The 16701-nt window shown below is 38.9% G+C and overlaps 1 protein-coding gene across 2 annotated transcripts; it reads right to left on the reverse strand.

Annotated features, from left to right (window-relative positions):
- Positions 1 to 3682: 3682 nt before the first annotated feature.
- LOC106870075 (oocyte zinc finger protein XlCOF6) lies at positions 3683 to 16058 on the reverse strand. 2 transcript variants are annotated; one of them, XM_014916049.2, is made up of 2 exons: positions 15483 to 16058; positions 3683 to 11784 (listed from the first exon to the last, which is right to left on the reverse strand). In XM_014916049.2, the coding sequence occupies exon 2, from the start codon at positions 9726 to 9728 to the stop codon at positions 7266 to 7268; it is 2463 nt and encodes an 820-aa protein (XP_014771535.1). In that variant the 5' UTR covers positions 9729 to 11784; positions 15483 to 16058; the 3' UTR covers positions 3683 to 7265. The 2 variants fall into 2 exon arrangements, with proteins under 2 accessions (XP_014771535.1, XP_052828912.1); XM_052972952.1 differs by lacking the exon at positions 15483 to 16058 and adding an exon at positions 13962 to 14081.
- Positions 16059 to 16701: the final 643 nt, after the last annotated feature.

Here is a 16701-nt window from a genome sequence, read left to right on the forward strand (position 1 = left end):
TTTTTTTTTTTTTTATTTTGTTTGCAATTCTAAACTAAATTTTCATTAGATTTCCAACCTTACTCTCTACCTGACAGCCCCGTAAATTAATTTTCATTTGTTAATTATTATGAAGTTTTGTACAAGAATGTTGTTCAATGTCCCAGGTGTGAACAGAGATGACTGTGGCGTCACTTTTTCCTCATACGAAACATTAAAACTGTATCGTCCTTCGTCAACAATGACAAAGCAATTATTAGAAAAATAAAATTCTTACATAGCCATAAAAATATTAATCTTGGGGCACATTTATAGACAATACAGGGGATAAATCACGGAAAATATCCCACGAAAACTTCTATTAAAATGTCTGATTGAATGAATAAAAAGTGATATTTCTTCGCATGTATATAACTGTTATTACTGTGCATATGTCATAGTTTCGTAGTTAATAAGTGGTTTAAAATTACTTTTCATTTATTAATGATATTTGAATAATGTGACATTCTTTACGTGACATTTTTGTTTTTTCCGGCCAAAAGTAATGAAATTTATCTCGGTGACTTGTTTTCCCCCCTATCAACATTGGCCTTACTATTTCCCAGCATTTTCTTTTTTTCATCCATCTCCCAAGAACGAAAGGCAAGGTCGTCCTCGACTGGCGATAGCAACAACTACAATATTAATTTCAAATTTCTGCATGGTCAGCAGTTCTTTAGGGGAGGGGTAAAACGATTTCATCGATCTCCAGTTTTCAACTGGTACTTATTTTATCGACTCCCTGAAAGGCGAAGTTGACCCCATTGGAATTTTGAACTCAGAACGTAAAGACAGACGGATGCCGCTAAACATTTTGTCAAGCGAGCTCACAATTCTGCCTGCTGGCCGTCTTTAACAATTTCAGATTTTGACACAAAGCCAGCAGCTTTAGGGGGAGGGATCAAGGAGATTACATCGACCTCTCACCAGCGCTCAACTGGTACTTATTCTATCGACCCTGAAAGGATGAATGGCAAACTCAATCTTGGCGGGATTTGAACTCCTGATTCTTTCTACTTTTGGCAGAAGGCCAGCAATCTAAGGAGAGGAGAGCAAGTTGATGTCATTGATCCTAGCATTTGACAGGAACTTTATTTTATTGAACCTGAAAAGATGAAAGGCAAAGTCGACCTTGGTGGGACTGAACCTGGAACCATGTGGTTGGTGAGCAAGCTACTTACCACACAGCCACACACCAATGCTTGTTTTCCATGCTGACATAGGTTGGACACTCACACACACACACTCACACACACAAACATACACTTCCCACATAGATACACAAATGTATACATCCACTTAGACATCATTCTTCATCTCTTCTCATACCTCACGAAAAAAAAAGGATGAAGAAACAAGAAAAAAAAAAACTCTCTAAAACCATTTTTATCTTATTTTAATGAAATTTAAAATTCTAAATAAACGATGATTCAACGTCTTCAATTCTCTTTCAAAGAAATTCCTTATATGTCAGCTGTTTTCCTTAATTATTTTTTAAAATCTTATTTCCACTCACAAACACAATTTTTTTTTATAGAGGGGAGGGAGCCCTGAAGAAATGACGTGATGTTCGCTTAGAAAAAGGATGTTAGTTGAATGAACCCCCTAGTTTCTTAAGACATCGTTTTAGGGCTGAAGGGAGGGGTGGGGGAAGACAGAAGAATACTGTGGAAGTCATGCTAACTTGCAGCAGCTTCCATTGCTGCAGGTCGGCTAGTCAATGATGAGGGGGTGTGAGGGGTTTGGTGTGTGTGTATCTGTGTAGATATATGTGTGTGTGTGTGTATGTATTACTCTCTCTCTTTTACTCTTTTACTTGTTTCAGTTATTTGACTGTGGCCATGCTGGAACATCGCCTTTAGTTGAGCAAATTGACCCCAGAGCTTATTCCTTGTAAGCCTAGTACTTATTCTATCGGTCTTTTTTGCCGAACCGCTAAGTTACGGGGATGTAAACACACCGGCATCGGTTCTCATTATTTAATAAAGTTTGATTTCGGCCCCATGAGGTTTAATATTTTGTATGCTTCTTACAGAAAGCTAGGTCATCAGACTCCAATAACTGGCTGTCTGATCCCACTGACTTGGGATTCTGTAAGAGGCATACAAAACTTTATGCTGCATGGGGACCGAATCAAACTGTTTTGAATTGAAGCCTCCATACTTCCTGAAATTCGCCAACACTACACCTGATATCCCACCCACCCCCTCCATACACATGCACACATATATATCATGACCCATACACTGTTCCCTTTCCTGGCATTTATACATAATTCTATGTACTGCACATGCACCTTTGATGAGTTGTAGTGCACCTGAGCACCATACACAATAATTTCATTAATACCTCTGCTTTAACGAAGGTGGAGGTATTGTTTTCAGTCGCATTTGTTTGTCCGTGGACAACATATCTCAAGAACCTCTGGATGGATTCGGATGAAACGTTCAGGGATGCTTGGCCTCATGACTAGCACGAACTGATTAGATTTTGGAACCAATCCAGTACCGGACAAGGATTCTGAATTATTTTTTCCTGTTCTTTTACTTAATTTTTGAGAGTGGTCAGGTTCATTTTTAGTATTCTCATTTGTGAGAACAATTGAGTTTATTTCAGATATTCTCATTTTCAAAATCATCTCTGGTGAATCATTGAGAGGATGTTGGTGTTGCCTTGGTAGACGTTTGCGCTCTCTGAATGCGCTTATTATAATTATTATTATTATTATTAATAGTTTATGTAACTCCCATTAAATTTTTTGAGTGTTTCTTTCCTTCATTTCTCTACTCATCGCCCCCACCACACACATACACACCTATGGATATATGTATAGGTAGGTACATGCTTATAATATGTGTGTGTGTGTGTATTGCTTATGAGTTTCAGTCATTGGACTGTGGCCATACTGGAGCAGCAGCCTTAAGTGTTTCTGTCAATGATGCTGAAGTGTGCACTTTGTCATGTGTTTGTTCCAGCTGCCTCCTGGCATCCGAATATAAATGGAGGTTGATGTGAAGGGAGATAACTCTGTCAGACGTTAATACCTGCAGGGAGTTTCTGTTGGAATGTACTGGTTCTCAGTTAACACACACACACATGCACACACTCATACATAGACACATAAATGATAGATAGATAGACAGAGAGGCACACAGATAGATAGATAGATAGACATAGATATAGAGATAGAAAGAAAGAAAGAATGATAGATAGATAGGTAGATAGATAGATGGATAGACAGACATAGCTGTAGGTATACAGACACAGAGAGACAGACAGATGGTTGGATAGATAGATATAGATAACTAGATATATAGACATATTATATATCATTATTATTATTATCATTGTTGTACAAATAAGACCTCAATATTATGTAAATAGAGGAATTTATCTGTAAAATAATGTGTCAATTATTCGGTTGCCATAATAAAAGTCCGAGTTTCGGATGTCAGGGCGGAAATCTGCTCCGGCATCTCGTCAGTTATTAAGACAATAATAACTGATGAGATGCCGGAGCAGATTTCCACCCTGACATCTGAAACTCAGAGTTTTATTATGGCAACCGAATAATTGTCACATATATATATATATATATATATATATATATATATATATATTAAGCATCAAATGTTAAATATGAAATAATCAAGGCAAAAAACAGTTCTCAGTCAAATACATATTATTTATTAGCTAGTTTGAGTAGGAGGGACAGGCCCGTAGTCCTTTCAAGTCATTCAACGATAATATGGTGAGAAATAGGGGGATAAGTGATGGTGTGGAGAAGATAAAATTAAAGCTTGTGGTCGTTTAGGGTGGTGTAAGGAAAGACACAGACAGAAAAGTCCGGGAGTAATACAATCTGGAGTGGAAGCATTGAATAGAGTCTGCAGGGAAAAGTGGAAGGTTGTTGTTGGTGGAGGTGGTGGTGGATTGTACTGAGACAGTATGGAGCCAGGAAAGGAGAGGATCTCAGAGACAATGAAGTTATGTACAGGTGAGTGGTGGTGGTGGTGGGGAATCCTTTTAATGGAGTATCTTAAAGTGAGTATCACTCTAAACAACAGTTTGTAATATATTGGGTTTGAAAATCCCCTTGGATGTAAAAAACAAAAATGCCCACCAAAGGCAACCTGCAGTATTGAACTACTCACCTTTATAAATCCTGCAAGAAGCCATTCACTCTTTTCCAATCCAAAACAATTTTAACCAAATGATTTACTTCTTTCTCAAAGAGATTCTTTCTTTGTATTTTAACTCTGCGATGAGCTTTTCCTTCCAAGGTGGGACAGGTTTGATTTGGTTGTTTAGTCCAGGTAAGCTTTGATCAGGCAGATCTGTCATCGAAGGCCTCTCGGCCCTGATCATGTTTTTTGGGGGGAAAGGGGAACTGAGTATATCCTAAGAAAGGACCACCAAGATAAATCTGGTTAAGCAGAATAAAAGTGCTTTCAGGTCTTTGAAGAATGGATCCTGTCAATATTCAAGGGGGCTGTGAGGGTTTTGTTTTTGAGAGAGTGAGCCCTGTAGAAAGTCCTAGACCCATCTTTGGTTCTGCAGGCCCCAAGGGGATTTACTGGCCGACACCTCACACACTTCCCTGGCTTTTACAGGCCCAGCCCAATGAACTACATTGTCCAAATGCATTATTCATTTTTGAATGTAGTAGAGTGAAATTTTGTGACAGATTTGGCTGCTATTTCTAGTAGGTTGAGTGACAACATAGAGGCCGTCCCACACAGTGGTTTGAAGGCAGTGGTGTGTTGTGGGATTGTGGTGGGGTAGTGCGACATTAGAAGTGAGACAGTAGGAGGATAAAGATTGAGAAAGAGAGAGAGAGAGAGGAGGAGGAGGACAAAGATTGAGAGAGAGAGAGAGAGAGAGAGGAGGAGGAGGAGGAGAAGGAACATTAAGTTGTAGTTTAACATCAGGTCAGCCCTAATCTAGCAGGACACAAGGATCTAATCAAAGGATGTCCAACCATGACAGTCCCATTTTTCTAGAGGTGACAAGGACTATGATTTATTTCATTTATACAGCATTCAGTGCACAATAATGTTGTCGGAAAGGGATGCCTCTAATGGGTCAATCGAAGGCTGACTGCATTTATAAATGATAATGGTGCCAAGGGAGTGTCTGTGTAACTGGGGAAGAACAAATAATACAAGTACTTTAGTTCAAAAGCATCAGTTGATCATTTTCCTCACTACATTTACATTTTTCACAAATATACATCAAAGAAAGATACACATAGCCATATAAAAGATAACAGATACATGTATGTATAAATATATATATATATATATATGTGTGTGTGTGTGCATACACATATATAGATACATATGTACACTCATATATATCTGTCTATATATCTATGTACACACACACACATATATCTATATCTATCTATCTATCTATATATATAGATAGATAGATGGATGGCTTCTTGTAGTTTTCATCTCCAAATCCAAAAGCAGGGCTTTGGTCAGCCCAAGGCTTTAGTAGAAGACAATTGCTCACGGTGCCACGCAGTGGGACTGAACCCACAAGCCATAGGGTTGAGAAGGGAGCTTCTCAATCACCACTTTTCTGTCTTTATTTATAGTAACAAACTGTCCAAAACTGGAGTATAGATTAGATTTTCTACAAAAGAGAAATTATACCAGATCAAGCTGTTACATTTTGTAAAGAAACATTCGATTTCACCGACTTCTTCTCAGGAAACTAAATATTTTGGTCTGCTGAACAGTTCCTCCAAATGCTAAGGATTTCGTAGGACCCTGATACTAGATTTTACTGAAAAAAATACTTTGTTTCTGATGTAAACCCTTGAGGTCAGCATTTGGAAAGTAAAAAAGTTATCAGAGAGAAGGAAAAATTGTAGCCCCATTATTTCCCTAATCACCACAACAAATTCTTCACCACCACAACCACCACCACTGCCACCATACTTGTCTTTCATCTCCACCACAATGCCCCAGAAATCCAACATTATGTACACACGCACACACACATGTATATGTGTACACACACACACATATATATATATATATACAATTTTATTAAAGCTGAAAAGAATCTTCACAAACTGTTACTCAAAGTTTCCTGTGATTCCATCTTTGGTCTTTCGAGTACTAATTTTTCCACCTTGTTTCGCACCTCCTATGCACTTACACATATACATATATATATATGTATGTATATGTATATATCTATATCTCTATCTATCTATATACATATATATGTATGTATGTATGTGTGTGTGTATATATATATATATATATATATATATATATACATATACATATGGGATTTTTGAAAGTAAGTTATCTTCTCTGACCACTCGTGGAAATCCACCACCACCACCACCACCACCACCACCAGGTAACAACTCCGGGTAGGACCTTTTGCATTCCTCTGTCCACTTTAAGGAGAAAAAACAACAACAACAACAAAAAAACAGACCGTCTACACAAACACTCATACCATCCCTCCTCCACCTTCACCTCCTCCTCCTCCTCCTCCTCCTCAAATGTACAGCATTTCATTGTGTAATAATAATAATGTTCCGGGTTCAACTCGCATTGAGGACAACCTAGATCATGGGTGTGTGTGTGCCCTAAAAATATAATGGTTGACATCACAGTGTGGTGGGGGGGAACATAACAAGTGGGGAGTCTGTGTGTGTGTGTGTGCCCTAATAACATGGCCACTCACAGAATGTGGGCAACTAAAGCTGGGTTACGGCTTTCATGACAAACACATCTTAATGATGTTAGGGGACAAATATAAAGTGAAGAAGGTTTATACTAAAACAGTTGAGAAAATGAAGCTTGTGTTCTATGGGAACTGGTGTGTTACCATAGTAACTTTGGTACAGTAATTGGTATGTTACCATAGTAACTTTGGTGCAGTAACTAGTGTTACCATAGGAACTTTGGTGCAGTAACTGGTGTTACCATAGGAACTTTGGTGCAGTAACTGGTGTGTTACCATAGTAACTGGTCTTAACATGATAACTGGTCTGTTACCACGGTAACTTTGATACGGTAACCAGTGGGTTACCATTGCAACTTTGGTATGTTAACTGATGTGATGTGTGTGTTTGTGTGTGTGTGTGTGCATGTGTGTGTGTATGTATGCTTGTATGTTACAGTCATAACATTTTCTGACCCCATGGGTCAAGGGTGACAATTGTCAAGTGATTCAGGATTCAATATTAGAAATCTACGGAAAGGAGTCTTTTTTTATGTTTTTCGATTGGGATGGAGCGAGGAGGATATAGAGTGCGGGTGATTGGAGATAGGGTGGTGCTGTTGCTTGTGTCCGTTTGACACGGTGTTGGGTATGTTGGGGATACTGGACATGTTGGGCCAGCCAGTGCCCAAAATAGGGGGGATGGGGAAGCTGCGCGACCACAAGTAATTGTTCTCCCAGTTGGGGGGTATCTCATGGAGGTAGGCCGGTGCCATCCAGCTGGGTGTGACCGATGGGGCCTGGAGTCGGACACTGTGATTCTTGGAGTCTCTAGGGTTCATGTGATGAAGGTTTTGTGGCTGAGAGGTCGGGTGGCTGGGGAGGATGCTGGTCATGTTGCTGTGGCTGTGGCTCCTCATGTGTGTTTGACTGGGGGCATCCGGATGGCTTGTGCTGCTCCCTTCAGTGTGTGATGGATCTCTGGATTTCAAAGAAGGGTTGTTATTCTTAGGCGGTGGGCTCCTGCGTGTGTTGCAAGGGAACGATGGAGGAGACAGGTTCGAGGAGGATATCTCCGACCCCGACCTGTCAGCTATTTGCGGGGACGTATAGTCTTTCCCTATGTTAGATTCCTTAGAGTTGGTCAGGGCCGACGATCCAGCAGTGGCCGAGGGCTTTGAATAGAGTTCACAACCAGTGCGAGTGCGTTTGTGATTGTTTAGGTTGGCCCTCTGCGAGAAGCTTTTCCCACACACGTCACATTGAAAAGGTTTCTCCCCCGTGTGTATGCGAAAGTGAGTTTTCAGATTTCCACGCTGTGCAAATGTTTTGTTACACACAGTGCAATAATAAGGTTTCTCCCCAGTATGAATGCGTTCATGATTCTGCAAACTGATTTGAAGAGTAAATGCCTTTGAACACATCGAACACTTAAACATGTTCCCGTTATGAATACGCCTATGGTTATCCAGGTTTGTCTTCTGACTAAACGTCTTCGGACAGAGTTCACATTGATAGGGTTTCTCGCCTGTGTGTGTTCTCATGTGCAGCTTTAGATTGCCTTGCTGACTGAAAGACTTCCCACAAGTTAAACACCTAAACGGCTTCTCTCCAGTATGCGTTCTCATATGATTTTTCATGTTTATCTGCAAACTGAACGCTTTAGGACAAAACGAACACTTGAATGGCTTTTCACCGGTGTGAATACGCTCGTGGTTGCGGAGGAAGAAAGCATTGGCAAAGGCTTTCTTACAGAATTGACAGTAGAACATGTCTCCGGTGTGCAGGCGTTTATGGTCCTCCAAGTTGACACGTTGACTAAATGCTTTGCCACATGTCTGACACACAAACGGTCGCTCTCCAGTATGATTTCTCATATGAAGTTTCAAGTTTCCTTGCTGGCTAAAAGCTTTCCCACATGTTAAGCATGTGTAAGGCTTTTCTCCGGTGTGTGTCCGGTGGTGATTCTTCAGGGCCGTTTGCTGACTGAACGCTTTGGGGCAAAACCCACACAGATATGGTTTCTCACCAGTATGGATGCGTTCATGATTGCGTAAGTTAATTTGCAACGTGAAAGTCTTCGAACACGTCATGCAACTAAAGAGGTCACCTGTATGTATACGACAATGGTTCTCCAAGTTAGTTCGTTGGCTGAATGCCTTCGGGCATAATTCGCATTGATAAGGCTTTTCGCCAGTGTGTGTTCTCATGTGTATCTTCAGATTCCCTTGCTGGCTGAAGGCTTTCCCACACTCGACACAGGTGAATGGTTTCTCCCCTGAATGTATTCTCTGGTGATTCTTCAAATTAATTTGCAGGTTGAAGCTCTTATTACAGATCTCACACGTGTAAGGTTTCTGTTGATACTCGCCCCCTGCTGTGTGGGTAAGTTCATGGTTTTTCAAGTGGATTTGCTGAGCAAACGCCTTCTTGCAGAAAGTGCAGAAGAAGCATTTTGCAGAGTTGCTTGAAGAAGTGGGGACATTGGGGATTAAGAGGGGCGGGATAACGTTGTTGGAAGAAGAGACAGGAGGAGTTCTGGTCGTGTTTGAATGTGGGGTTGATTTCAAACTCGACACATTGCCAGTATCGTCTCCATTGTCACTTCCATTCATAATTGCGCTGTCAGAGTGAGGTGGAGACTGCAACGAATGAGTTGAGCTGGAATTGAGAAGAGGATTCATGCTATGAGGTGGCTGCTGTTGCTGCTGTTGTATAGAATCCAACATGTTGCTGTTGTTGTCGTTGCTGTTGTTGCTGCTGCTGGCTGCGCTGTTACCATCAGACGACATCCTTGGATTAGCCGACATGGTATGGGGGTAGCCTTTTTGGCAGAAGTTACACCTACAAGACTTCCCGCCAGTGTGTCGCTGGCCCTGTTCTGCATTCGATCCATTCTCATGTTGGTTCAGTTTCAAAGAGTCTTCACCTCCATAGAATAATCCAGGAGGATTATGTAAATCTAATCCGTATTGGTTATTGAATGGATACATTTGGTTAGAGAGATTAGACATAATTAATTACACATTGTTAATTAGATTGTTATTAGAAACTGATGTAGTTATCACAGAAACAGTTATGACTTTTGGTTAATTATCAGATGGCCTCCTTCTGTTGACAGCATGTTTGTTGGTTGAAATACTTGTTTAAGAAGATTGAAACTGTTGTTGTGGTTTTGACAATGTGTGTGTGTGTGTGTGTGTGTCTGTCTGTCTGTGTGTGTGATACTTTGTGATTGTGTCTGTGTGACTATGTTGTGTGTGTTTCTATTTGTATATATTTAGTGAATGGATTCTGTATGTGTGTGTATGTGTAAATGTCTACTTGTAATTAGTGGGTTTGTGATTGTGTATGTGTTCCTTAAATATGTGTGTTGTCTGGCTATGAATGTGTTTGTGTCTGTGCACGCTGTTTGGAAAGTGTGTTCAAGCGTGTGCAATATTTATATGTGCTGATATATAACTAGATGTATATACATGTATGTGTGTGTGTATGTATGTATGTATGAGCCTCTTTATGTGTGTGTGTGTGCGTGTATGGTTTTTAATTAGTGTGAGGGGGAGAGTCAGTGGCCATAGCAATGTTTTCAACAATCCTCTTCCAGATGGGGTGGGTGAGATTTAATCTTCCATTTAAACCGTTGTAGTTTGGTAGGGACAATACATGGGCCAAGAGTGAGTTCCAGAGGGGGACACAGCTCCAGGGAAGAAGGACTGGTGAAATTGTTTACATGTTGTATGAATGCAGGTGTAAGCTTGTGTGACAGAAATTGTGTGTGTGTGTGTGTGTGTGTGTGTGTGTGTGGCAGCAGGTTCTCTATTCCTCAACACAAATTTTGTTACATGATACAAACTTGACTGACAGACACAGTTTTTATCTTTCGTCTTGGTATGATGGAAGAATTGTTGAATTTCAAAATAAACAAGAAATAAATTTCTAGGAAAATTATTCCAGATATGAAGAAATTATAATTAATTTTCTATAATTGGAATCACATTTGGTGATTGATGTAGTCCTTGTGTGACATTTGTGTAAATGGTGGGCAAAAAAAAAAAGTTCTGGTGAAGAGAAGAGATGTATTAGAGATGAGGACTGTTTGATCTGGGACAGTTGGCCCCTTCCTATCACAAAGCAGAGGATGTTATTATGTCTGTGTCGCTTTTTCTACATGAAGACCGGCAACGAGGCATTTGTGGAGAATTTCCACTACAAATGTTGTTGTTCCTGTTGTGGTTGTTGTGTCTTCCTTCACAGCAGGAAGATAAGTATCTAGATATTTTCTGAGGAAATACCACTGAAAATGTTATTGTTGTTGACATGTCCCACTTCAACTACATAATGGTTAACTACTTGATATTTCTTGGGAAATTCCACATAGCAATATTATGTCCAGGGGGAGATTTATCTCTCATCTACTTGATACCACAGAAACCAGAGTTAAGCACCAGAGCAAAGGAATCTTATGTTTCATGAGAAGGTGGCTTAGTTTGTTTAAACACCACCCAGTTTGGCGGCAGTCTTCCAATGATTTAGACTTTGTCAGCAGAAAATATTTCTTGGTTAAGGACCACTTGAGAAGATCCAGTTTTCTTTTTTTTTTTTTTGGTAGAATGATTAATTAAATATATTAGAATTTCAGTGAATGTTCTTAAGCATCAAGATTAAAGAATATTAGAGAAAATTGAGGAAGATAAAGTTATAAATATTACAGAAAGGTCCTCTTTCTTGTGGGGTCACTGGAATTTTAAAGAATGTTCTTCAAAATTAGGGCAGTGAAATTTCTGGAAATATCACTTCAGAGATAGAACAAGACATTAAATCTTCTAGAAAGGGTCTCTGATGTCAAGATGGCTCTAAAATAATTTTAGGGAAGAAAGTTCAAAATTAGGCTGTAAGACATCAGTGCAGATTCTTCAGAATAAGTGCTGGAGTTTCAGGTAAAGTTTGTCAAAATATGTGACTCTAGGAATACAGATACGGTTCATTGGAGACAGGTGCGAAAATATTCTGAAGAAGGGACTCACTTGATGTGAAGAAACTATGGCGTCAAGGTGAAGTTTGGTTGTCGGTCTGAAAAAAAAGAAAACAAAGTAAAGAATTAGAATTAACATTATACATGCCTACATATATACCTATATGTGCATATATATGTTTGTGTGTATGTATATATGTACACATGTATATATGTATATCTCCAAAGGTTTCGGTTGCATGTCATTGCCTCTGTGAGGCCCAACATTTGAAGGTCATGCTTTACCACTTCATCCCAGGTCTTCCTGAGACTATCTCTTCCACAGGTTCCCTCCACTGTTAGGGTGTGACACTTTTTCACACAGCTGTTCTCATCCATACACAACACATGACCATACCAGCGCAGTCGTCTCTCTTGCACACCACATCTGATGCTTCTTATGTCCAACTTTTCTCTCAGGGCGCTTACACTCTGTCATGTTTGCACACTGACATTACATGTCCAGTGGGGCATACTAGCTTAATTTCTTGCAAGTCTACGCGTGTCCTCAGCAATCACAGCCCATGTTTCACTGCCATGTAGCATGGCTGTTCGCACACGTGTCATACAGTCTACCTTTCAGTCTGAGCGAGAGGCCCTTTGTTACCAGCAGAGGTAGGAGCTCTCTTAACTTTGCCCGGGCTATTCTTATTCTAGCAGCTATGCTCTCAGAGCATCCACCCCCGCTACTGACTTGGTCACTTAGGTAATGGAAACTATCAATTATTTCTAATTTTTACCCTTGGCATGTGATGGAAGCTGTTTTCTGCACATATATATATGCAATGGGTAAACTGCCACCATATTATATTTTTAATTTCACGCATGCACATTATTTTTGATTTTGTCAACTACACAGTATATTAGGGTCAGTTGGGCACCGTCTATGAGAAAAACAGCACTATGATGCAATTCACTCTGCCAGAAATTTGTGCCTATATCAAAAATTACCGAAAGAAATTCAGCTGGTTCTTGCAATAAATAATGTTTTTCCCCGACCCTTGAAATACTACTGTGACTCCCCACTTTATTATTTTGCTTCCATGGACCCTGGAAAAATTGATATGGACTCTGTTGGATACACTATAGAAAGCGACAAAACTGTGGGATTCGCCTTGAGAAATCTTATAAACATAGACATTCGGTGCTAACACGAAAAGAAGCAAATCAGTAGGAAATGAAAAACGTTTAGCAGCTGTGGTGGAATTTCTAAATATTCCAAACACGTAGTTTGGAGTTCAATCCCATTGCATGACACCTTGGGCAAATGTCTTCCCCTCTCAGAGAGTACTATTGCAAAACTGCGTGGCACCTTGGGCTGACCAAAGCCTTGTGAATGGATTTGGTAGACGGAAACTGAAAGAAGCCTGTTGTATGTATGTGTGTATGTATATGTGTGTGTGTGTGTGTGTATGCATGTGTGTCTTTGTATCTGTGCTTGTTTCCTCACCACTGCATGGCAACCGGTGTTGGTGTGTTTATGTCCTCATGACTTAGCAGTTCGGCAAAAAGAAACCAATAGAATAAGGCTTTAAAAAACTAAGCACTGGGGTCGATTTGTTTGACTAAAGACCCTTCAAGGTGGTGCCCGAGCATGGCCACAGTCGATTGACTGAAACATGTGAAAGATAAAAGATAAAATAGCCAAACCAAAACCTTCTGAGTTGATTTGACAGGCAGAAACTGAAAGAAGCCCATTGTAAATGTATGTGTGTGTGACATTGTGATTGCTGTAAATGAGCATCACTGTCGTACAAGCAGTGTCCTCTGTTTCCAATTTTCTGTGAAAACATGCCTGCTGGTGGGGAAAATGACCTTCCATGGAAACAGGTGAGGTTTGGTGACAGGAAGGGCATCCAGTCATAGAAAAATCTGCTTCAAGAAATTATGTCTGACCATTGTGAGCATGGAAAAGTGGACATTAAAACAATGTGTGTGTGTGTGTGTATGTAAGAGAGCATTAACTCTAAATCAGGTCTGGCTTGGACCGTGATGACCTGTCCAATCCAGCAAGGAACGATGTAAAACAAATAATGATTAATGCTGATGATGACGATGATGATGTGCGTGTTTGTGTGTGTGTGTCTATATAAATACATGCATACGTATGCACACATGTGTATTCCTATATGTATATATATAAATTCATTTATAACTGTGTGTGTGTGTGCAGGTTGTAGACACCATTCAGTAAAGTGCTGCCAATGTAATCAATGGGAAAGCGGGAGTAAAGTACTTAAAGAGTCTGTGAGGAGTTGCCTTCCTGCTATAAAGTGGTTTTACTTCCCTGCATTGCCAAGGATTTCTGGACTCTCTCTCTCTCTTTGTTTCTTTCTCTCTCCACTTCCCAACACCGTACAACTACTGCTGGCGAAATAGCTCCGAACGATGATGGCTGGAGTCGTGAAGGTGAGGGTGGGAGGTGAGGATTGATGGGATAATAAAAGAGGGGGGAGTGGTTGAACCGAGTAGTTAAACGTTGTGACAATGGGAGGGGAAGGTTGAGGGGGGCGAAAGGTGTACAGAGTAGAGGGGGAGGTCAAGAAAGGGGAGAGCGGGCACCTGCCTATGTTCGGCTTGCGTGAATATGTATATATATATATATATATATATATATATATATATATATATATATATATATATATACGTATGTGCTTACATAGACACACCGATACACATTGATATATATACATACATATCGACACACAAATACACATACACATACGTACAAACAGAACATAAATATACACGAAAATGAAATACATGTAAATAAATGAACATTTAACACATAGACACGTACACATGTATGTATGTATTTATATATGTACAAGATGATATGAACATGCTTAACATGTGTGCGCGCATACATACATACATACATATATATATACACACACACACATATATATATATATATAGAGAGAGAGAGAGAGAAATATGTATATGTAACATACATGTAGATATACCTACGCACGTACATACACATGCATATATGCACGGGTGCATCTACCATATGTACATGTATATATATATATATATATAAAGATATAATTATATGTTTGTGTGTGTAAACACATATACACGTGTGTATGTAGATATATATATGTATGTGAATTTATATATATATATATATATATATATATATATATGTATATATATATACTCACACACATATACATACATACATATATATATATAATTATTCAGATATATGCATATGAGAAAGTGTAAGAGGTGGAGGGGTAGAGAAAGTGAGAGAGGAGGAGAGAGACACAGAGAGTGAAATGTAGATATTGAATAATCTTTTCAATATTAAAGACAGAGAAAGGCAGATTAATAGTGAGATAGAGAGAGAGAGACAAAGAGAGAGAGAGAGAGCATGTGTGTGTGTGTGTGTGTGTGCAAATAAGTATGTGTGTCCATACAGATGTAGCATTATTATGTGTGCGTCGATATTGTAATAAGAGCTGCGTACATGTATAAGTAATTTAATGTGTGTCAATATGAATTGCATACACACATACACCACACACATACATATACTTATATATATATAACATATATATATAATATATATACATACACACACACACACATAAATATTTAAATATATATATATATATATATATATATATATATATATATATATATATATATATATATATATATATATATATATATATATATATATGCATAAACAGATATATGAATGAGAAGCGGTCATTGATTGATCGGGGACGGGGGCGAAGGAACTTACCTCGACTGTCTTAACATATCATCTCGACCGACCGAAAAAACACCAACACAAATTTTCTCCACCCTTTCCCGGCCATTGGATCTGTCGACCGTAAAACAATAAAGCACAGAATATTTCGGAATATATGTTTTTTTTTGCAAACAGAATTTGTTGAATGCTTCACCTTTCTTGTAATTATATATATATGTATATAATTATAGGTATATATATACATATATATTTTTTTACATATATATAGATGTTAAATTGATGATGATAGTGGTAGTAATTATTATTGTTTGTTGTTGTTGTTGTGCTGGTTTTTTTCTTTTTTTGGTGATTTTTGTTTGAAGTTTTGTGTATGGAGGGGGGGAAATTCGTGTAGTTTTCTGTGAATTTCCTCCCCGGGGTGGGTGACAGGTGCTATTTGCTATCTAAACACATCGGGGACCGCTTTTATTTTATCTGTTTTTTTGTGAAATCCCACTTTCCAAGTGGATACCAACACAGGGGGAGACAATATGACACACAGACAGACCGACCAGAATGTTTTATTTACTGAAAAAATTTTTTATCGTAAAACTTGTCGAGTGACTCAGAAAGAGATGGATGGAAACGAAGGGAGATAACTCGATGGCCAACCTCTGCCACCACCTTGTAGCATTACCTCTTCCTTACACTTCCTCTCGCTGCTGCTGATTACAGGACATGTTTTTTACCGTACTGACGTACTCTCTCTTTCTCTCATCCTCCCCTTCCTCTCTACCTATATCTTACTCTGTCGCTCACACTCTCTCTTCTCCTCACTCTAGACAATTACACATTCACTCGCTTATTTTTTGTCCCTCGCTTTACATCTATCTCTGTTTCTCTCGACCTCGCCTCATCCTCTCATTTACTCACTTTTACCTTACTGTCTATCAGTTCTACTCCGCCTCTGCTACTCACATTAATATATGCAAGGTAGAAAGAGAAAGAAAGAGACCGAATACTGCGTCTATTATTGATTAAGATAGATCGATCTAATAATGAGCAGATGTATCATGAATTGCTATATATCTGAATCGTTTCTTGATCGGTGTATATTTTTAGAATTATATATTATACGATCTATGGGTGTGTGTATGTTTGCGTATATCTATACATTTATATAATATATTATACATTTTTACATATATAATATATTATATATATTTATGTAATATATAATATATATATTATATATATAAATAAATATATA

This window comes from Octopus bimaculoides, chromosome 14 (assembly GCF_001194135.2).
Source record: "Octopus bimaculoides isolate UCB-OBI-ISO-001 chromosome 14, ASM119413v2, whole genome shotgun sequence".
NCBI lineage: Eukaryota > Metazoa > Mollusca > Cephalopoda > Octopoda > Octopodidae > Octopus > Octopus bimaculoides.

Coding starts and splice junctions, on each gene's coding strand:
- LOC106870075 (XM_014916049.2), bottom strand. CDS start 9,728: ATGTCTAATCTCTCTAACCAAATGTATCCATTCAATAACCAATACGGA.